Here is a 24253-nt window from a genome sequence, read left to right as displayed (position 1 = left end):
ACAACAGACAAAGGGGTAATATTGTTTTTGTAAAGAACTGTGGCAAGGATAGAAGAACATACCAATAGAAAATGTGGGCGAAGAACATGAGCAAATTATTAAGAAACAAAGAAAAATGAGCAGACCATATATAGAAATACTCTTTTGGAGCACTAACTAAACAATTGCAAGAATTAAACATTTGGATATGAAATCTTACCAATGAGGTAACAAGAGTTAGAGGGGGAGTCTTCTCCGGGTTGGGAGGGTATAACAAGATAGTCGTGTCTGTAGACTTCTGGCGGGAACCATAAGTTGTAGACACTTCTGGGAGAAATTTAATAATATTTGCCAAAATCTGTTTCTAAGAGTTTATCCTAAGGCAATAGCAGTACAAAGAGATACATATAAATTATTTGTAATAAAAATAATCAGAAACAATTTAAATACTTAATAAGAGGCTATGGATAAAATTGCAGTTTAGTGTAACCAGTTGGGGGGGGAAATGCATCAGTGCTTTTCAAATTATATTTCACACACTGGGCCCGGAGGGCTCATTTTGTAGACCTGCTCCAAGACAGGCCTGGAAGCTTCTGGCTGTCACTTAGCCTCAACCTGAGCTACCCAGGCATCCTGCACTGGGCCCAGGATAAAATTAACATTTGATGAAAGGCTTTCACTGCCTGAAAAACTCTGAATGCCGCTTGTGTAGATGTAGACATGAAAAGATGTCATAACATTTTTTGACAAAAGATTTTCTTGACATGATAAGATGGTCATAAAATTTTTTCCAGGGAAAAAAATTAGGTTGAAAATCAGCATATATATTATGTTCTCATTTTTATATGTGTAATCTATTGTATTATATATGAATGCACTATCAAAATTTAGTCTGGCTATTTCTGGGTGGTGCCACCAAGGACTTTTTTTTCTTCTCTTTGCTTCTATTTCTCTGCTAGTATGTCTGTAATTATCATGTGTAACTTCCATTTCTAAAAACAAAGAAGGTAGAGACTTCTACCTTTTATGATGCATAAAAGGTAGAGGCTAAGACAGAAGTACAGAATTGGACAAGAGCACTTTGAACAAGAAGCTGTCTTCCTATGGGTAGGAGACACAGGCAACTTTGAAGGTAACAGAGGATGGCCTACCTAATACCCAGACTGCATTTCATCTGTTCTGTCCCTGAGTGTTAAGCCCCAAACAGTCACTCTTTATAGCAGATGGGCTCCACTGATCAGAAGGTCAACAGTCTTACCACTGCTGTGTGTTTGCTGGTGACACATCTGACTGGGGACTTCCCGGTACAGCCCAGCACCTGTATGAGAAAAGTAATTCCAAGCATGTGCCCTGGGTGGACTCTGGGGACACATTTTTAGTACCTTGGTGGAATTAATTCTAAAGCATGGTTTCCTATTCTTTGAATCTAATTACTTCCTTGCCCATTCCTTTCACAAGTGAATACATTGTTAGCCCGTCAAGTGGAATCTGAGTGGGGCCCAGGAGCTGCAGATCACTCTTAAAAGTCCAGGCTCTAGGACCTACAGAAGATAAAATTTGAATTTTAACCAGTGAAAGAACAAGAGCATGCAGGAACAGTTACTAATGCTGTCAAGGTCTGCAGAAATCCAGCAGGGATCACATCCCTCTGATCAAGAGGAAAAGCCTTCCAGCCATCTCACTTGCTCTCTCAATCCCATCCTGCTCTGTGCTTATTTCCTCACCAAATTCCCATGGCTTTTTCTACCCAGAACAACTTTCCTGTATTCCTCCAGGAACCAACTCCCTTACATTGTCAACCACACCACAGTAGGTTCCCTCCACCCTCTGCCTCATGAGATCCCTGGTCCTCCTAACATCTCTGAAAAGGATGCTTCTCAGCCTTCCTTCTGAGAACATCAAGGCATGGGGGTGGTGTTGACATTTTCCTACCTCCCTGAATCACTTCTAGCTCCCTTCTCCTCCATTACTGCATGTGCACTGGTCTGTTCCTTTGATGCTCATGTTACCATGATTGCCTTCTACAATGTTCCCTCTGTCTGACCACACAGCCATGCTCCTCACCCAGTGAAGATGTCAGACACTATTCTCAGTCTCTTTCTCACCTTTCATACTGTCCTCATCTTGGGTGATTTTGATCTCTACATGAACAAACCATCCAACTTCTCTTTCCTTTGAGCAGAAAAGCAAGCCAAGGTCCTCATCATGATTGCCTGGACCCTCTCTTTCCTCTTCTCCATTCCCACCCTGATCATATTTGGAAAAAGGAAACTCTCTAATGGTGAAGTACAGTGCTGGGCACTGTGGCCTGACGACTCCTACTGGATCCCATACATGACCATCGTGGCCTTCCTGGTGTATTTCATCCCTCTGACAATCATCAGGTAAGGGGCCAGCAGTCCAGATCCATGGATTTCCTGGTTCGCCAATTCCTGCTCTCCTTCCCTACAGGTCTTTCATTGTTCCTGGTGTCCTTGAGGGAAGTGGCCAGACCACAAGATTTCATCTAAACTTACTGTTTATCAAGCCCAACTTCTCCAAAGTAGAGTGAAAGAAGGGAACTAATATTTTCTGAGTATGTACTATGGGGCAGGCATTGTGCTAAGTGGTTAACAATTGTCCCATTAACCACATTACAACTCTATGAAAGAACTACTGTTGTCTGCATTTCATGTGTGGTAAAACTCAGGCTCAGAGAGGTCAACTTGCCCAACATGGCACAGGATTTAAACATGGGTTTTTCTGATTTCATGCCTGTTCTTTCTCCTATAGCATGTAGTCTTTCAAATATAAGACATAGTGCCAGTTTCAGAGACCTTATAATTGGAAAGACAGGCAAACTTGAAACAAAACTGAGCAAAAAAGGAAAAAAAGGCAATATACACAAAAACTATGCTAGAAAGTGTGGGCAATGAGGTCAGTTAATGGCAGGGAACACTTGTTGGAAGCCACCATTGAAGGAGAGAGGAAAGCAGGCTCCCTGGTGACTGGGGGTTAGAGTAAGTGTGGTGACAGGGAAAGGGAAGGCAGGCGGTGTCAGTAGGGGAGGGGAGAAGTTGGCAAAAAGCTCTTTCTGGTGGGGTGAGGCTCGATTATAAAGGGCCTTAACCACCAAACCATAGGTGGTTTGTCCTGCAGCCAATGGTGGCCACTGATGGTCTTTCAGCAGAGAAGACCACAGCCACCTGGAAAGGCAGGGTCTCACTAGTCATATGGCAGGATCGCCTCTGACTACGTGGCTCTGTGTGGGTGGATGAGATGGGATTGAGGGAGACGCTGGCATGTTGAGTGTGTATGTGGCCAGGCTGATCCTGTTTTGAGTGTCCTCAAGCTTGCCATGGAGCATCCCATAATTTCTCCTGGTTGAAGGAAGATCAGCCTTTGGTTTCGGATCATATAAATAATGATGCAATAAAAATCTTTGTATTTAAATTTATTCATGAGTCCCTGATTATTCCTTCAGAACCCATTCTAGTGGAATTGTTAGATCAAAGATGATGCTCATTTTAAGACTTTAGATGCATATTCATAAGCTGCCCTATAGAAAAGATGTATTCCTGCCAACAGCAAAAAAGAGCTCTGATTCTTCTTCCCCTGACCCAATGGAAGATGACATCACTTCTTTATTAAATCTTTGTCAAACATAGAGGTTATGAAAAAGTGTCTTACTGGGGCACCTGGGTGGCTCAGTCAGTTAAGTGTCTACCTTCGGCTCAGGCCATGATCTCACAGCTCATGAGTTCGAGCCCTGAGTCGGGCTCTCTGCTGACAGCTCAGAGCCTGGAGCCTGCTTCAGATTCTGTGTCTCCCCCTCTCTCTACCCCTCCCCTGCTCATGCTCTGTGTCTGTCTCTCAATAATAAATAAATGTTAAATTTAAAAAAAAAGAAAAAGTATATCACCATTTTAATATGCATTTCTTTGATTATTAATTAAGTGTTAAGTATTTTTCAAGTGTTTTCTGACATTATGGGAATCACGTATTCTTGCTCTTTGCTCATCTGTAGTCTCATAAAATCCCAAAGCTGGAAAAATGTTATCCACCACATAGTCCAGCCCTTGAATTTTTCATAAAAGCAGGGTTAAAAGAAGCAAAATGACTCACCAGCATCAGAGGTGGAGCTGGGCAGGACGGTGATCCCATAGCCAGCCCAGCAGCCTTGCTGAGGTTGGAGATTGCCCAGTCATCTCTGCTGAACTGACAAATTGACGTCTACGTTATTTCAACGTACTGCCTCCTTTCTACCAAGTTGAACTTGGGAGGAATCTTGAAGGAAAGATGAAGGGTATTTAGACAACCAATCAAATGTAAGTCATAGCATCGTTGGAAAGGGGCACATGGAAGAGGAGGGCGACTAGTCGCAGGGGTGAGCATTTGGGAGGAAGCGGCTTCCGCCGTCTGTCACACAACTGACACATCGATTTCAGTGGCAGTGTATGTCCTTGTTCTCTCCTGATTGATTTCCCATCAGTTTGCGAAATCAGTCAAAACCCCTGCTCAGCAGGGTGAATACAGTATGTGAACCACATGGCTCCCACTGTGCTGTCTGGCCAGATCTGTCACACGGCTCTTTCACTGTCCCTAATCTTCCCCCATCAATTCAAGCTGCTTCTTCCCATCAGGACCTCTCAAACTTGCCTACAGCCCAACTTGTGTGTTCTTGTAGTGTCCTTGGAAAAAGCTAAGTATAATTTGATGATGAAGGGATGATTTCAAAAGCGAGTTTCCCTCGGCCCTCATCCTTCTCCTTGCTCCCTAGCTGAGGTAGAACGATGGAGATTCAGAGTGACCTCCCTCCAACCTTGAGCTTCTCTGAAGGGTTTCCTATCTGCTCAGTTAGGAGCTTCACTCTTTCATGGTCAGGCTCCTCCTGTTGGAGAAAGAACTTCTCTCAGGGGGATATGGCTCCACCCCATCAGCTCCTCCTCCCTTCTTTTTTGTTTTGTTTTGTTTTTTAATTTGAGAGAGAGAGAGAGTGGGGTAGAGGAGCAGAGAGAGGGGAGGGAGAGAGAATCCTGAGCAGGCCCCACACTGAGCATGTAGCCAGACTGGGGGCTCGATCCCATGACCCAGGGACCATGACCTGAGTGGAAATCAAGAGTCCAGTGCTCAACTGACTGAGCCACCCAGAAGCCTCTTCCCCTCCCTTGACACAAGACCAGGCCTAAATGGAATCTCATGAGGAATTTATTTATTTATTGTTTTCCAACTAGCTCCTCGGATAACTTGTAACAATTTCATATCTCTCAGAGCTAAAGTTCACCGTTTTTTTAGTTTTCCTTCTTAACCACACTGTGGATCCTTGCGTTTGATTCTTTTGCTTATAGTTCTTTTAGGTAAAGTTAAAATTTGAATTCCAAGCTTAAGTAGACAAAAGAAACAACTCAAATAAGATGTTCATTCACTTTATGAACCATGCCTCATGCTTCATTGTTCTTCAGGCATGATACACACGTACATATATATACATATACATACATACATACATACATATATCCTTACCAAATTGAGAGGCAAAAAATACATATGTCATTGTTTTAACTTGCATTTTTTTCATTACGGATGAGATTTTAAAAATTTAATATGTACATTATCATTTTTTCTTTTTTAAGTAAATTACATATTTTATTCTTTTACCCATTTTTTTCTCAATTTTATTTTGTTTTCTCTCTTCTTTATTTTCAAAGATATTCTTTAAGTAATGAGCTTTTCATGTTTTCAATCATTGAGGATATTTCCCTAGTTTGTCATTTGCCTTTTCATTTTGAATATAGTTTTATTTTGCTTTTGGTTGATATGACTGACATAATTATGAAAGGGGAGACAGCATGAATTAAAAAAATCAGAAATGAGAAAGTCTTGGGTGCCTGGGTGGTTCAGTCAGTTAAGCGTCCGACTTCAGCTCAGGTCATGACCTCGCAGTGAGTTCGAGCCCCGTGTCCAGCTCTGTGCTGACCGCTCAGAGCCTGGAGCCTGCTTCATATTCTGTGTCTCCCTCTCTCTCTGCCCCTCCCCTGCTCACGCTCTGTCTCTCTCTGTCTCAAAAATAAATAAAAATATTAAAAATAAATAAGTAAATAAAAAATAAAGAAATGAAAAAGTCAAATGAATAAATTTAAAAAGTTAAAAGAATCATAGGAAAGCATATGCAAAACTTTGTATAAATGCAGGAGAAAATATGAATGAAATGTATATGGCTTCTCTCTAATACACCCACGTCTCACACTGTCGTGTGTGCACATTTACTCATGCTTTTCTTTACATTGTTGCCTTCCATTTCTTTCTTAGGAAACTGCCTCTTCCACATACTTATTTCTACTTTGATTTAACTTTAAAACATTAAAAAAAATTTTTTTTTAACATTTATTTATTTTTGAGACAGAGACAGAGCATGAACAGGGGAGGGTCAGAGAGAGGGAGACACAGAATCCGAAACAGGCTCCGGGCTCTGAGCTGTCAGCACAGAGCCCGACGCGGGGCTTGAACTCATGGACCGCGAGATCATGACCTGAGCCGAAGTCAGCCGCTTAACCCACTGAGCCACCCAGGTGCCCCAAAACATTTTTTTTAATGTTTTATTTATTTTTGAGACAGAGAGAGACACAGCATTAGTGGGGGAGGAGGAGTGAGGCGGGGAGACACAGAATCCAAAGCAGGCTCCAGGCTCTGAGCTGTCAGCACAGAGCCCGATACGGGGCTTGAACTCATGGCCCATGAGACCATGACCTGAGCCGAAGTCAGATGCTTAACTGACTGAGCCACCCAGACACCCCGATTTAACTTTTTAATGATTTATTATTTTAGTTATTTGAAAATAATTTCTGTGTTGGGAGTACATTAAAAATGTCACTTTAAAAAAACATATTTGATTTGATTTGACAATTGCCCCAGTAGCATTTAGTTTTTTTTTTTTTTTAATTTTTTTTTTCAACGTTTTTATTTATTTATGGGACAGATAGAGACAGAGCATGAACGGGGGAGGGGCAGAGAGAGAGGGAGACACAGAATCGGAAACAGGCTCCAGGCTCCGAGCCATCAGCCCAGAGCCTGACGCGGGGCTCGAACTCACGGACCGCGAGATCGTGACCTGGCTGAAGTCGGACGCTTAACCGACTGCGCCACCCAGGCGCCCCAAACATTTAGTTTTGATGTTACATATGAATTAGAGATCTAACCTGAATTTGTTTTTTTTAATGTTGGTCATTTGTCCCCACACCTTTCACTGAATAATCTATCTTTTCTCCATGGTATGAAACAGCAATTCTATCATATGTATGTTTATATTATAAATACCCTCATTGTTTCTGGGCTTGTTAGTCTCTTCAGTTTGTTTTTATCTTCTTTTTTCTTTATCTTGAGAGATATTCTTTATACAATAACCTTTTTCTTTTTTTACGAGTTGCAAATATGTCCCTAGTTTGTCATTTGCTTCTTCATTTTAAATATGGTTTTATTTTCAGTTCATCGTAATTGCCATAATTAGGAAAGGAGAGAACATAGAAATAAGTAGGTTAGGTGCTTTTTTGCCACTAATTCCACATTGTTTTAATTATTATAGCGTTATATACATTTAATATCTGTTCGGACAAGATGGCTTGTCTTTCTCAAAGGTCCCCTGGCTATTTCAAGGGAGTTACTGATGTTCTTCCCTTCACGCACTTCTCCAGCCAGAACAAACAGGGACGTCCCTCACTCCTCTCATGCCTGTGCCTTTGTGCACATCATTCCTTGTGCCTAAGCACTCCTCCACACTCACCCTGCCTTGCTTCTGGAAACTCACTTCACATTCTTCATTTATCCCTCCACACACCAACTCCACACAGAGCTGCTGCTGCCAGTCCTGGGCCAAATAGTGCCTCAGCTGTTCACCCATAGCCTCCAACCTCAGCTCATCCCTGTCGCCATAAAGGCTTCATGGTAGTGTAATCACCTGCTTGTGCGGCTGTATCTCTTGAGTATAGAACTTTGTCTCTTAATTTCTGGATTCCAAATCCAGCACACCATAAAGGCCCAATGGACAAACTGCCCCAATCACAGGACAGAGATGCTGTGTCACTCTCTCTCTCTCTCTCTTACACACACACACACACACACACACACACACACCTATCATGGAAATTTCTGGCTACTTAGTACCTAGATCAGTTTCTGGCATATGGCAGATCCTTCATTAATATTTGTGAAAGGAAAGAAGGAAGGGAGAAAGGAAAGGGAGAGAGGATGAAAGGCAGAGATGGGGGGCGGCGGGGGTGGGGTAAGAAGAGAAGAAGGAGTTATATTGCCTGTGGCAAACTTTCAGGAGAGCTGTGTATGAATAAAGATTTAGCTGCTCTGCCATTAATTAAATCAAGCCTCCCAGGACTTGAAATCACAGTGACTGACAATAAAGGCAATACAATGTTTTTCTGGGTCAACACAACTCCTGTTATTTTAAAATTTACTTGACATAACTGTCTAACTGTTGCTGGGAAGGTTATTAGCCCCGGTGTAATTGCTTTAGTTTAGCTGTGGTTATTTTCTTGTGACTTAATTGATTTCTCATTTTTCTATCATTTTTATCTCTGTGACATAAAGATAGAGGCATAAAAGATCCATGGCCAACAATTGCAAAGTAATAAGTGGAAAAAAGCACATTTGTCGTAGAGCACTGATTCGTGTTACATGAAAAAAAAAATCCATTTATTTTGCTTGGGGAATGGAGTTCAGACTGTGGGAAAGCCCTATGCTAAGGTTGGTACAGCCCAGTAGAGTTCATGGCTATGGTGGGTAAAAGGACCCAGGGGCTGACCAGCACTGTCCCTGGGCATGAGGTCCAAGGTCAAGGAGAATGACCCATGATATTAGTAAAGGAAGTGATATACTATATGGTGTTACCTGAGGGGTGGCAAGAGTTATACCTTTTGAAAAGGCATTCTTACTAATTTGCTAGGTTAGGGTAGATGTTTGTGATGGGCTTTCCAATATCCATTCCACAATAAGCTGCTCGTGGTCGCCTCTCCCCTCAGTATGTGAATGGTTTGGGAATGGCCAGGTGACCAATTGTAGCCAATGAGATGTGAGGGAGTGTTTCTGACAAGCTTTTGGGAAAGATTTCCCCATTCTTAGGGAACAAGCCCAGGAGAGGACAGATTCTCATCTTCTGGACATTGCTGTCTCTGCATTGACACCTAGAACTGCTGTAGTCTGACTCAGGGAGACACCTACACTGAAAAGAAAAGAGACAGGGATGGAAGTAATGCAGATTTGACCCTCTGAAGTTACAATTGCAGAAGATAAGAAATACTCTAATTTCTTAGAACAATTTGAGTTGGGATTTTCTGTAACTTGCTACAAAAAGCATCCTGATACCCAACTGTCCCTACTTGCTGGTTCCAGACATCAGTGAATTCATCTGAACTACAGAAGTCACCAGAGTGAACTCTTCTGAGAAATCTCAGTTAATTCTGTAGTGCCGAGTGAGTTAGTAAAGGCATTCCTTTGACTTCCTCTGTCCAGGAGCCCCTTAAACATGGTGTCAATGGACTGTGTATATCAGGACTCTCACATTTTTCTTAGTTTCTTAAGTATCATGCTCTTTCTACATTCTCCCCCCAAAGTTACTTCTGCCTTCATGTGTCCCAGAGCCCAATGACACAGTCCCTGACTCCTTGCCTCTTCCCACACATTAGTTATTTCCAGAAATACCTGTAGAGCACCCAACTTCTGCCAGGCCCTGGACCAGGCAAAGGGGATACAGAAATGACAAGACATACATCCTGTTTGAATTTAAGAATCTTCTTGTATAACAGAGAAGGCAGCCAATTAAGGAAGGTGTTGTAGCAGTGTGATGAGTGCTATGGTAGGGCAAATAGAGAGCCCCCTTAGGGGATCCACAGCAGAGAGGCTAAGCTGGTCTAGGAATCAAAGAAGTAAATAACTAGAACCATATATAGTATGCGTGACCCAATACAGCCCCCAGAGGAGGCTGTGCACCCTCCTTAACAAGTTTGTTAACAAGTTGGTTAACAGTCCTTGAAGTCAGAGGACCCAGGCTACAGTCCCATTTTCTAGTTGTGTGAACTCAGACAAGTACTGAATCTCTCAAAACTGAAGTCTGACCCCCAGAACAAGTCAGGGCCCTTATTATGTACTCTTGTGTCACCCTACATTTTATCTCCATATGATTTTGCTCCTTTATAATCATATATTACTGTGTCCTCATTTTATTATCGTCTATCTCCACAAATACAATATGAGCTCCATGAGGGGTAGGACTCTGTTTTTTTCTGCCGTGGTATCCACAGTGGCTCAACAGGTGCCTGATACAAAAAAGTGCTCAAATGCATATAGTGGAATGAATTAATTAATGAAGGAGAGAGACACTTTCAACTAAGGAGTATTCTTAAAGCCCCTCCTGGGAGAGGAGAAAAAAAGGCCTATCCAGTGAAGCACCAACTCCCCCTGCCTGTCTTCCCTATGCCTGACCTCCAGCGAGACCTTTAGAGCACAATTCGACACCATCCTCAGGCCCCAAAGGTGAGGCAGAGATGCAGCCTTAGGCCCTGTCTGACTCTGAAGGCGTATGGCTCCAAGATTGCAGTGGACATCCATCAAGTTCCCAGCCTTGTGCTGAGTCCTGCAGGGGTCAGGCACCTGTAGTCTGAATGGGATGCTCTCATGGTGTCTCAAAGGAAGAGCAAAGGTTTTGTTCTGGTTCCTCAACACTTCTTACACATAATCCAGACTCAGAACTAAGGAACCGGGTTCAGGCATCCTCCTAAGAGTCCTACAAGTTTTTCTCTGGCTTAGGCTTTCACTCTCCTCTCACCATGAGCTGCCTCTATAAAGGCAATGAAAGGAAATGGGTCTGTGTCCAGATAGTCTTCCATAAAATCAGGAACTCCACCTGCCAGTTACCAATAAGGGATACTTTCTTCAATCTAGGTGATCTTTCAGTTTTCAGGTTTCTAAGAAGCCTGAAGGAAAGCTGCACTTGTCAAGAAAATGGAAATAGATTGAAGACATGGAAGAAGTTGGACTAAAAGAATGGAGATGCTATTCTTTAGCTCTCTTTCTACAAATGGGCTATTTATAAGTCTGCTGATCTTTAGGACATGACCACCATAGACAAGAATCAGTGTAACCAGTGTTATATTATCATGGAAGCCCCAAGGAAGAGGGAGCTAATTATCACTGGGGAACAAGCACAGCTCAGAAAGGTTTCATAGCAAAGTGAAATACAGAGAATAGGCTTAAAAATGCATTTCAATGAGAGAGCAAAGCAGATGCTGACAGATGGAAGACACTGGAACTCAGATTCACCCAAAGTCAACTACATGTGAAGCATGGAGTCAAGGTTAGTTTTGTTGGCCTGCCCCTATTGGCTGCTCCCATCACTGATATGGAGAAATGTCATTGAGAGACAGTGGGGTGGAAGGAAGCAGGATGATGATGATAAGGTAAGGAAGGCAGAGGCAGATTGTGGGAGGCTTTGGATGCCCTGCATAAGAGACTGGATACCATCTTGTAGGAATGTGGAGACACTGGAGTGTTTTAAGCCAGAGAATGACTCTGTGTCCCAGAGCTCCACCTTGATGGTGGCATGGACATTCAAGATGGTAGCTGAGTAGAGGCATTGGAAGATCACCATAATCAGGCAAGAGGTCACAAGGGGTGCTCATTTGGGCAGCACACATACTGAAATTAGAATCATACAGAGAAGATTAGTATGGCCCTTGCATGAGTATAACATGAACATTCATTAAGCCTTCTATACTTTTAATGGGCATGGAGATTCACTTAGGGAAGATGATAAATTCTGGAGATGGAGGATGGTGATGGTTATACAATGATGTGAATGTACTTCATGCCACCACACTGTGAACTTAAAAATGGCTAAACTGGTAAATTCTGCTATGTTTATTTTACCACAATAAAAAAAGTTGTCAGAGTACCTGAGTGACTCAGTTGGTTAAGCATCCAACTCTTGATTTCAGCTAAAGTCATGATCCCAGGGTCATGGGATCAAGCCCTGAGTTGGACTCTATGCTGACAGTGCAGAAGTGCAGAACCTGCTTGGGATTCACAGTTTCCCTCTCTCTCTCTCTCTCTCTCTGTCCCTCCCGTGTGTGAGTTTGTTCAGTCTCTCTCTCTCAAAATAAATAAACATTTTTTTTTAAAATTGTCGAAGTATAAAAAAAGAGGTTGGAAGGATCTGGATTGATGTTGAGGAGTAGCAAAGGAGAGGAAGGAACAAATCATGGAGACATTTTGAATGGAAAGTCCACAGAACTTGCTGATGAAAGAAATGAGGAGGGAGAAGGAGACAAATATAATTCAGAGATTTCTCTGATGTATGACTGCTCTCCTCTGCTCTGAGAAGTGGCCTGATTTGGGTAATAAAGGGACACCCTACTTATTAGGAGCTGTTTTCCACTTGCCTGATTGGTCCTATGTAGATTAGGTGGGGATGACTTAGTCTTAAACCGCTAACACATAAGACCTTCCTTAATTTTCCTTTGTGTATATGGCAGGTGGTCAATGAATATTTGAATTATTAATTGACTTAGCACTGAGGTTGCAATTGTAATACATAATTAATGTTTCACAGTGGTTGTAACCTTTCCTTATATTTCATTTCCTGGGGAAAAAGTCTCCTTGCTATAACAAATGCCCAACTTAGGGTAAAGAATAGACTCACAAGTAATTTTTTTCTCATTTCTTCTTTGAAGTAGACTTACAAATTCCAGAAAAATCCCTGGACAGGTAGATGAGAAGGAGTGGGGATGCTCGAAAAAGGTCCCAAGCTCACCTGGAGCATTCAGAGGAGTTCAGTGAGCAAGAATAGGAAAAGCAATAAGGAGCAGAAGGTTTTAACACAGTCATTAATTAAGTTATATTGTAAAGATCACTAAAAACAATTAGTGCTTTGTCAGCTACTGCAGACCAGAGCTCCGATTTTGTTTTAACCAGTGATTCTCAGGATGGAAATTTGTGCAGTTCTAAAATAAAGCAATGCTTGACACCTGGGTGGCTCAGTTGCTTAAGCATCTGACTTCGGCTCAGGTTCAGCTCTCACAGTTCATGAGTTCGAGCCCCACGTCAGGGTCTGTTCTGACAGCTCAGAGCCTGGAGCCTGTTTCAGATTCTGTGTCTCCCTCTCTCTCTGCCCCTCCCCCACTTGAATTCCGTCTCTCTCTCTCTCTCTCTCTCTCAAAAATAAACATTTAAGAAGATTTAAATATAAAATAAAATAAAACAAAATAAAGCAATGCTTTGTCCCAAAGTTTTTGTTGAGTTTCTTAATATATTAGAAACAAAAAATAACTGATTACAGTAAAAATTTTTATATTCATTAAAGGAGACAAAAGATACAAAATTTGCTGATGCTTTTGAGTCACTTACACTTTGCTTTCCTGTTAGGTATTGATTATATCATGCGAAAGTAGATGTGATATTATGTGAAAAATGGAAAAGAAAGAGGGGAAAGATTGATTATTGATTGAGTCTCTGCTAATTTCCAAGCACTGTGCTAGGCATTTTCAATGTTGTCACATTTGATCCCAAAAATCTCATAAGAAGTTTGCATTATTAACTGCATTTTAGTGTCAACAGAGTGTGTTAGTTGGTACGGGCTGCTGTAACAACAGACAGACTGACTAGGTGGCTTGTAAACAACTGAACTTTACTTCTCACAGTGCTGGAGGCTGGAAGTCCAAGATCAGGGTGCCAGCACTGTCAGATTCCGGTGACAACCTTCTTCCACGTGGCAGACATCTTGTTGTGTCCTCACATGGCAGAAGGGGCTAGGGAGCTCTGTGGGGTCTCTTTGATAAGACCACTAATCTCATCCATGAAGTCTCCACCCTCATGACCTAATCACTTCCCAAAGGCTCTACCTCCTAATACTATCACTGTGGTCGTTAAAATTTCAACATATAAATTTGGGGGTGGAGATACATTCAGCCTCTATCACTCAGTGTATTGCTTATCTATTGCTGGGTTACTCAATGACTCAAAACAACATATATGTATTAGCTCCAGTGTCTATGGGTCAGGAGTCTGGACATGGCTTAACTGGACATGTCATCAAGGTGTCTGCCAGGGCTGGGATATCATCAGAGGCTCAACTGGAGAAGGATCTTCTTTCAAGCTCTCCTGGGTTCTTGGCAGAATTAATTTTCTGGAGGTGTAGGACTCATGGCAGCAACAGAGAGAGACACTAGCAAGACAGGCACTACGCTTATGTGCAATCACAGACATTATCACCTTCGGCCCACTGCACGGATTAGAAGTAAGTCACAGTTCTCACCACACTCAAGGGGAGGGGATCTCACAAAGGCATGAACACCAGAGACAGGAATCATGGGGCCACATTAAAGAGTGTCTAAGGTCAAGGTCATACAACCAGCAAGTAGCAGTGCTGGTTACAAACATAAATCTTTCTGACTCCAAACCCTGTGTTTGGATTCTAATGTCAGCTATTCTTCAGCTAGATCTCTAACCACCTGAGTTATCTTGAGAAACCATTTCACTTCACCAAGTCCTAGCGTCCTCAGTTAAAAAAAGAGGTAGCTGTCATCTTCTAGGATTCTATAATCAGCAAGGACAGGGACCAGGCATGGTGTAGAGACCCCTCCCTCCATACCTCACACTCCGGGACCTGGGAGTCCTCCTGTCTCTGTGTCTTCACTGTAGGAACCCACCAGCCATGTTAATATTACCTCTGCTCCTTTCCACAGTGTCATCTATGCCATTGTGATCAGAACCATTTGGATTAAGAGCAAAGCCCACGAGACTGTGATCTCCAACTGCTCCGGTAAGTCTCTAATCAGAATTACCCAACTCTTGGGTAATTTTGCTTCTGCAGTGTTTTTTGTTTGTCTGTTTGTTTTGTTTTTTTGTTTTTTTCTGGCAAATATGAGCTTGCGCTTTGCCTGAATAAAATAAGCCTGCATTATTCTATCAGGATTCAACCAGCAGAGTAGATCCACCAAAGGCTCTCCCAGTAGGTACTGTCTCTTCCAGGTGGCTTCCCTGAAAACTCAAAGAAGGAAGGAAGGGGGGACTTTGGGGGCCATGATCCAAAGCCCCCCCCCCCCAGTTTCTTAGGCCTGGAAAAAAGGAGCACCCTGGAGGACACTGGGGTGAAAAGACAGCTGTCCAAGGAGCACACATTTGGTGAAACATGAGGATAGACATTTCTATCTGACTTAAATTTACAGATGGAGAAAACTGCTGTCTATCCACAGAACAATCCTGGACCCTAAGCTAGGCAAAAAATGGCCAATTTCACCTCAGAATGAGCCTGAGACCACCTGCTACAGCCCTTCCCAGATCCTGCTGCAGTAAACCTTGATGCAGAACACCTCCCCCATGGCAGGCACCGGGACCTGAAGGCCTAGCCTGCCTCCCAAGCAAATATTACTGGACCCGATGGAGACCAACCTGGAGAGAACTCAGTGAACCAAGTTCACTTTGCCAGAAAGAGAGGGGCAAGGGCTCCTGGTTTTCCATTTATTATAATGCAACTAGTTCTCTCCCCAGGCTCCCCACCTCCTCCCGTTCCTTGTACACACACGCATCCCTTCACACACCCAGTCTGTCACACACACACTTATGCACTCATATGCACTCACATCTACATACTCACCCACATGCACTCACGCAAGGACAGCAAGCTAGAACGCAGCTACGTGGACTATGAAGAGTTGGTTTCTGTTCTAGATGTGCCACTAAGAGTTGTGCCACCTTGCAATAACCTCTCTGGCCTTCAAGAGGTTAAGATAAGGGGACAGACTAAATGGTCTCTAAGTCTACCTCTTTTCAGACTTTGAGCCAGTACCTTTACTGGACCGAGACCACACTCATCTTTCTCCCTCTTGAAGCTACTTCGTCCAGTGAGAAAGTCACATGGATTCCCAAGTGGGCACTGGTAATCTGTGTCCCTCTCTCTAGAAGAACTGGTAGAGATGTGTAAGTGTTAGTGTCTTCATCTGAATTCAGTTCATTTCTGCTGTGTTCCCCACATGTCAGCGGTGCTACAAAGGACCGGGAATGCCAAATGAGTAAATGGCACGATTCCTGGCTAGAGGAAGCCTGTTCTCGTGCACTGGGTTTCAGCTCTGGCTGCACAAGGGTTTGCCTGGGGAGCTTTTCAAATGCCCCAATACCAGCTACCACTGCCTGAGAAATTCTGATTCACTTTGTTTGGAGGGAGGTCTGGCATCATTACTTTGGAAAAGCTCTTCAGATGATTTTAATGTGCAACCAGGTTTGACAACCTCTCATCCAGTGGGAGACACAGTTATAGGCAACTGACTATATATATATAACTATAAGGTGTGTGCAGGCTGCTTGGAAATTTTCCGCCCATGAAATACCTATCGTTCAGCTCGTGGCTCATTCTGGCCTCTACGCAGATCCTCCACACAGACTCCCTCATGCCAGTCTAGTCTCTGCAGCCTGGTTTTTCTAGAAGAACAAGAGCCGTCGGGAAGACTAAACACAAATGCATTCATTTTATTTATTGTGAGTGGCTTTGGTCAAAAGTCAGAATATTTGTCTGAAAAAGGAAAGGAGGAAGACATCCTTCTTCTATCAGGTATCAGATAAATACATTAAATACTATAACTGTTGAAACAGTTATAGTATTTAATTATTTAATTATTAAGTACTTAATTACAGAAACATGTAAATATCACTTTTTTAAGTATATTAATATATAATAAATAGAATATGCATGTGCATGCACATATAGATGATAGCTAGTTGGATAGATGGATAGATAGGTGATAGATGATTGAAAATGTCAGGAAGGACAAACACTAAATGTTATAGTAACTATCTCTGAGTGGTAGAATTTTATCTTTCCTTCCTTTTTTTCTTCCTTCCTTCCTTCCTCCCTTGCTTATCCAGGGGCTAAAATTTTCCATGATTACATACATTTTATAATATAAAGTAATAGCCCACTGGCCCTTTAGTCTGTATAAACATCCATCATTATGCTAGCTGTGTATATGAGATATTTTTTTAACTGTCAACTCAGCCCCCACAAAAAATTATCCTTTCATGCACTTCTCTGGGTAAACTTTATGCTTGAACCCTGAGAGACCCAATGCTGAGACTGTGTAGATAGATGATAGATAGATAGATAGATAGATAGAGATCTTATACTGATGAATATCTAAACATTCAAAACTTACATTCTCAGTGAATGGGTAATGACCAAGATCAGACATATCTGGATGTATAGGTAGTATCTAGAAGCTACAAGCAATAAGGAAGCTCCCAGAGGCTGATATGAGAGATAGAAAAAGTGCCTCTGTCTGCCCTGAGCTCTCTCCCTTCTGAACCTTCCATGATGCCGGAAATTCAAACCAGTAGAGTCAGTCATTTTTCCTTAAGGTACTCTCTCCAGGAGGACCCATCAGTACATTTGTAGCCTGGATTGAGCAATGTGCATGCACCACACGAGCATATACTGGTCAAGTTGTCACTTTAGAGTGCATGACCCCTGTTTGATGGTGGACAGATCAAGTGTGGTGGGACCAGAGGGGTTTGGAAGGTCCAGAGCTTTGGGTCTAAAGGGGGACAAAGTAAAAAGGGGGATATCTTAGTCTGTTCAGGCTTCCCTAACAAAGTGCTTAAACAACAGAAATTTATTTTATCACAGTTCTAGAGTCCTGGAAGCCCAAGATCAGGTGCCACTTGATTGTGTTCCTGGTAAGAGTTCTCTTCTGGTTTGCAGATGGCTGCCACTTCCTCCCTGCTGTGTCTTCATCTGAGGCAGGAGATGAGAGAGAGGGAGCCCATGCTCTCACCTCTCTTCTTATAAAGGCACAAATCCCATCCTGAGGGCTCCAGGCCTTCATGACCTCATCTAACTCTGATCACCTCCCAGAGGCCCCATCCCTAAATACCATCATGTTGGGAATTAGGGTTTCAACATATGGATTTGGGGAAGACACACACACTTAGTCCATACAGAGAGAGAATTGAGAGAAAAAAAAGAAAAAAAGACACCATGGAAGTAACTGAAGACCAACCAAATGAGAATAGACAAACACTATTTATCCAGAGCTTGCAAAAGAGCCATATGGGTTGCATGGCATGGCTTGCAAAAGAGCCATGACTTACATTTTGGCAGAGACTCAAAAGCCAGTGGTAGAATGGGAAAACTTTATAGTGGAAAAAAAAGGAAGATATCAGGTGTGCCTGGTTGGTGGCTATTGGCCTGGGAAGCTGCAGGCAGAGCGAAGTAGAAGCATGACATCCTGTCTGATTGGTTAGGGGTGTGCATTTGGCTTTCTCTGGTTGGTTTTACGTTGAAAGCAGGGACAAAACCTGAAGAAGCTGCCAGTCATTAATCAAGTGTTGGCTGTTTGGCATAGAGTGTCACAGGTCTTACTGGCCAGCATGCTAGAGATACAGGTCTGACTTGTACATAAGAAGGTGGCTTTCTGGTCTGCCTACTATAGATAATGGACTGGTTTCCTGGCCTGGCAGCTGCAGAGTGTGGGTCAGAGTTCTGTTTTTATATTTGATCTTGCCATGATCCATTTGTTTACTTGGTCTATCAACACAATCTGACGAGACAGCGGAACAGACAGAATGTCTACTGCCAGTCACTTCGCTAAGTTCTTTCCATGTGTTGTCTTCCGGAATCCTTACACGATGCTGCAAGGGGGCATTATCGTCTCTCTTTTACAAATAGAAGACAGGCGTGCAGGTTAACCCCATGTGATTGACCAGAAAGCCTGTGTGTCTTCCCGCTGTATCAAGCTGCCTCTCAGAGGAAGGACACTGCAAAAGGGAGGTAGTAAATGGCTAAAAAAATGCTCAGGGGTGCCTGGTGGCTCAAAGTGTCCAACTCTTGATCTCAGCTCAGGTTTTGATCTCAGGGTCGTGAGTTCAAGCCCCACACTGGGCTCCACCCTAGGTGTGAAGCCTACCAAAACAAATAAACAAACAAAATAAAAACAAAAACAAAGCGCAGAGTGAAAAAAATACTTTTCCTAATTAAAAAACCCAAGCACATGCTCTGTGGCATGGCTTTTGCCTTCAGAGCGCTATTCCTGTCTTCTCTCCTAAACTGTTTCGTTTTGAAGTATTTAATATCTAAAAGATGGCCGCTACGGGTGCAGGGCTCAATTTTATTTAGGTAGGTGAGGTCTTCCTGTGCTTTCAGATGTAAATCAGGTTGGTTTATCCCTGTCCTGTGATTCTTGCCAGTTCCAGGAGGCTGGTATGTCCTTGACCCCTAAGCTCTCACATTCAACGACTCATCTCATAGGGTTCTTCTGTTCCCTCCGCTCCTGGCCCAGAAAGCATGGAATCCACATCATTTTCCTTGAGTTCATCACTCACAAGAGTAAATACAGCAAATGTTGCCAGAGGTTCGAGGTGATGAAAGATTTCTACATCCCCTCAGCTGCCCCACCCCTTCCCCTTTCTCATTAGGTCTTTCACCATTATGGTTGAGCTCTGTCTCTCTCCAGAATCTCCCATATCTCCCTGCTACTAGATTTTCCAGTCCCTAAATTCTTGGCTTCCCCCGTCTTCCAGTCTTTGAAATAGTACAATGCCTCAAAGTGATCAGCTTTCCCACTGATATACAGTATGCCATTACCCTTCCCCGAAGGTAGAAATGGTGGCAGTCAATTTTTATTCTCTAATACAAGTTTACATCTCCATTACCTCTATTTTCTAGTTGTCCATTATCACCACCATGAGCCCCTTCTGGAATAGGGAGCAGAGAGAAGTATCAAAAGCCTGTATACTCTCTGTATCTGATTCATAAATGGAATTCACCTGATTTTCTTTTGTTTTAAGTTTATTTATTTATTTTGAGAGAGAGTGAGAGAGTGAGCAGGGGAGGGGCAGAAAGAGAAGGAGAGAGAGAATACCAAGCAGACTCCATACTGTCAGCACAGAGCCCAACGTGGGGCTCCATCTCACAAACTGTGAGATCATGACCTGTGCCTAAATCAAGAGTCAGTCACTTAACAGACTGAGCCACCCACGCACCCCATGATTTTCTACTTGTCATTACAGCCAAGCAGCTATGGAGATGTCCAGTAAATAGATCTCCAGTGGTGTTAGCAGGCCAGGATTATTGCTCATCAACAAGGGGACATCAGCAATGATTAGTGTGAACAGAAGCGCACTTTATAAATATAGGTTGCAAAATTCAATCTATCACTCGTTTATGAACCACTCTTCTTACTGGCAAATATGTCTATTTTCTCTCCCTCAAAGGCTGACAGAAAGAAAAGGAAAAGCATTTTTCTTTTCTTTTTTTTTAATTTTTTTTTCAACGTTTATTTATTTTTGGGACAGAGAGAGACAGAGCATGAACGGGGGAGGGGCAGAGAGAGAGGGAGACACAGAATCGGGAACAGGCTCCAGGCTCTGAGCCATCAGCCCAGAGCCTGACGCGGGGCTCGAACTCACGGAATGCGAGATCGTGACCTGGCTGAAGTCGGACGCTTAACCAACTGCGCCACCCAGGCGCCCCAAGGAAAAGCATTTTTTAATAAATGATCTAAATACTTTCCCAAAAACAGGTGTAGAAGGCAAGAGGTAGAGGAGATAAGATTTTCAATCTTGTAGCTTATCTTTCATAAACAGACATGCTCTTGATGCCCAGGGGTATCTACTTCTATAAAATAGAACATTTAACTGCACAGGGACAGGAGATGTGGGGGTGCAGACACAGCATGGATAAAGTAACATATCTACATATAACTGCATCTGGTCATTGTGGCTTGGAAGATGCGATACAATCCATACTATAGCCAAATTGCAGGTTTCAAATTAAATGAGGCACAAAGAGGTGGAGAAAAAAACTTTGTATTAAGAACTGGGTTAGACTCTTATTCATTTCTAGCTAAATGAATTTAAGATAAGCCCATTAACTGCTCTCAGTACCTTTTTTCATCAGTAAATGTAGGTAAAATGGCTTCTCTACAAATAACTACATTTAGCAAAAGATATAAAGAACTTCATGCAAAAAAAAAGTATAAATATATAAATAAATGAAGCTTATAACAAGTTCATGGGTAGTAAAATTCAATAGCCTAAAGATGTCAGTTCTCCCCAACAACATATAGATTAATGCAATTCCTGTTGAAATTAAAATAGGACATTTTATTGAGCTTGACAAACCAATTTTAAAATATATGTGGAAATTTCAAGAGCCAAGAATAGTCAAGACACTCCTGGAGAAGTAGAACAAAGTGGGGGGGGGGGGATGTTACCGTATTAAATATTAAAACTCATCATAAAGTCAGAGTGATTAATAGAGTGTGGTATTGACACAATACAATAGACAAGTAGAAAATAAAACAACCCCAAAACAGAATCTACAGATATACGAGAACTTTATATATGTCAGAAGATCATAGGAAAAGAAATAAAATTAGGTCATTGCCTCAATTTATAGGGAAAAAACAAATTCCAGGTGAATTGGAGACTTAAATTTTGTTAACTTTAAACAGAGCAAAAAGCAATTTTATTTCAGTAAAAAATGAGTTTATTTATAAATAGCAGAGAAATTGCAATTCGGGACAAGCAAGTTATGATGAACCTTAGGCCAGTCCAAAGAAACAAAGGGGAGGTGAGATTTTATTAGGTTTTAGGAGGATGCTGGGGAGGGCTGTTCTGAACAAAAGTTCATTTGAGAACAAGAGTTCCAGGTGGTGGTTGTTTCTCATTGACAGCAGGCGGTGGTTGGTGCTTTGTGGCTGGGGCAGGGAGGTACGGATCTTCCTTACTTTTCTTTCTTTCTTTTTTTTTTTTTATGTTTATTTATCTTGGAGAGAGAGAGAGAGAGACAGAGTGTGAGTGGGGGAGTGACAGAGAGAGGGAGACACAGAATCCAAAGCAGGCTCCAGGCTCTGAGCTGTTAGCACAGAGCACCATGCGGGGCTCAAACTCACCAGCAGTGAGAACATGATCTGAGCCAAAATTGGATGCTTAACCAACTGAGCCACCCAGTCACCCCTTCCTTACTTTTCTTAAAGGCAGGAATTAAATTCTATGTGCAAAGTGCCCTCCCTTGTCAAAATGATTGTTTCTTCTTTCTGATGGTAAGCAGGCTGCAAGGAGTGGTAAGTATGTGAGCACCCCCTGCAGGGCTTGCCAACTCCATTTTAAGTGAGGTTTCCTTTATTTTCACAATATGTAAAACTTTTAAAAGAAAATGTAGGGTGATACCTTTATGCCATTGGGATAAAGAAGAATTTATTAAGCAAGATCCAAAATATGTTAAATCATAAAAGAAATGATAGATAAATTTGATTTGTTTAAAAAGTTAATTTAAAAAGTCAAGTTACAAAGTGGGAGTTATTTGCAACACATATATCTGGGAAAGATTAGTATCCACAATATATGAAGAACACCTAAAAATCAATTTATAAAAGAGTTTTTTAAAAATATGAATGAAATAAATAAGTTGCAGAGATGAAAAATTACAGCATAGGGAATATAATTAATAATAACCTAATAATATTGTATAGTGACAGATGGTGACTGCACTTATCGTGATGAGCACTAAGTACTGTATAGAATTGTTGAATCAATATGTTGTTCACTTGAAACTCCTATAACATTGTATGTTAATTATACTTCAGTTAAAAAATAGGAGGTGCCTGGGTGGCTCAGTCGGTTGAATTTCCAACTTTAGCTCAGGTCGTATCTCATAGTCTGTGAGTTCAAGCCCCGTGTCAGGCTCTGTGCTGACAGCTCAGAGCCTGGAGCCTGCTTCAGATTCTGTGTCTCCCTCTCTCTCTGCCCCTCCCCTCTCATGCTCTGTCTCTCTCTGTCAAAAATAAATAAACATTAAAAATATATATATAGCCACAACAACAAAAGATAAATAGAAAAAAAATGAGCAAGACATAAACAGGCATTTCACAGAAGGGAAAAGAGGAATGGACAAAAATAAGATTCTCAACCTCACAGATAATTAGGAAAGTGCACATTTAAACCTCATTTGGGTACAATTTTCTTCTAACCACAGGATTAGTAAAAATTTTGATATCTGGTCTTTATTTTTTATTTATTTTGAGAGAGCAAGAGAGTGAGAGTAGGGGAGGGGGAGAGAGAGAGAGAGAGAGAGAGAGAGAAAGTCCCAAGCAGACTCCATGCTGTAAGCCAAGAGCCTGATTCAGGGCTTAATCACACAAACCTAAAATCATGACATGAGCCAAAATCAAGAGTTGGGCACTTGGGGTGCCTGGGTGGCTCAGTCGGTTAAGTGTCTGACTTCAGCTCAGGTTGTGATCTCACGGTCCATGAGTTCGAGCCCCACGTCGGGCTCTGGGCTGATGGCTCAGAGCCTGGACCCTGCTTCGGATTCTGTGTCTCCCCCTCTCTCTGCCCCTCCCCTGTTCATGCTCTGTCTCTCTCTGTCTCAAAAATAAATAAACATTAAAAAAAAAAAAAGAGTTGGGCACTTAATCGACTGAGCCATCCAAGCACCCTGTACCGTTTGATCTTTTAAAGTGTTGTAAAAGATAAAGAGGTCATGGTTTGTTTAGCAATATCATTCCTCAAAAACTTAGTAGATTTCTGATATATTTGTTTTCAGTGAGTTTCATGTGCCAACAATCATGTCCAAAAAGTCTTTCTTAATAGAATTCTCAGGTCTGACTTTCTTTGCTTTCTCATGCAATCCCTATCTTTAACTTAATGGAAGCTAGTTTGAAGCCACCTGAAACAATAGTGGGGAGGCCTCATCCTTAGTCTGATCTTTGCCTTGGGAATGATTCTAAATGGGTCTTTGCTTGTTAAAACTTCTCAGAGTTATAACTTAACTTGGGGACGAGGGTCAGCTTCATTGGCATAAGTCTTGCACACTTAGAAGTTGTACACATTTGCTTTAATGCTCTGCTCACATTTTCCTCTTGCACTGGGTCAGGTAAAGTGTGTATCTGTTACTATTAGGGACTAGAAGCAATTGATGCTTACAGCTCTATGAAATCTGAAATTGTAAGACTTTCTTTAACTTCCTTTCATTTTTACCAACCAACTCTTGTCTGAGTTCATCTTTTTTTTTTTTTTTCTAATACCTTGCTAAACACATCTGGTAGCAATCAACAGAGACTAATAACATTCTGTTTACCAATTGTGATGGTTAATTTTATGTGTCAACTTGAATGGACTAAGGGATGCCCAGATAGCTGGCAAAATACCATTTTTGGGTATATCTGGAAGGCACTTTTGGAAGGATTTGAATTGGTAGACTAAGTAAAGAAAATGTACTCACCAATATGGGTGGACATCATCCTAA

The 24253-nt window shown here is 42.0% G+C and overlaps 1 protein-coding gene and 1 non-coding gene across 4 annotated transcripts in view; both read left to right on the top strand.

Annotated features, from left to right (window-relative positions):
- The window catches only part of NPSR1 (neuropeptide S receptor 1), a 75651-nt gene that overhangs the window by 32414 nt on the left and 18984 nt on the right, over window positions 1-24253 (top strand). For all 3 annotated transcript variants that reach the window (XM_086683573.1, XM_086683566.1, XM_086683560.1), the window contains 2 exons: window positions 2162-2363; window positions 14700-14776. In XM_086683573.1, the coding sequence (XP_086539699.1) occupies window positions 2162-2363; window positions 14700-14776 (279 nt within the window). The remainder of the gene's footprint in view (window positions 1-2161; window positions 2364-14699; window positions 14777-24253) is intronic.
- On the top strand, window positions 11632-11738 carry LOC112867075 (U6 spliceosomal RNA). The gene has a single exon (XR_003224145.1). It is a non-coding gene; the product is annotated as a U6 spliceosomal RNA (small nuclear RNA).

Source organism: Puma concolor, chromosome A2 (genome assembly GCF_028749965.1).
Source record: "Puma concolor isolate L17-30 chromosome A2, mPumCon1.1.hap2, whole genome shotgun sequence".
Classification (NCBI taxonomy): domain Eukaryota; kingdom Metazoa; phylum Chordata; class Mammalia; order Carnivora; family Felidae; genus Puma; species Puma concolor.
This window is presented reverse-complemented; position numbering and strand designations above follow the sequence as displayed.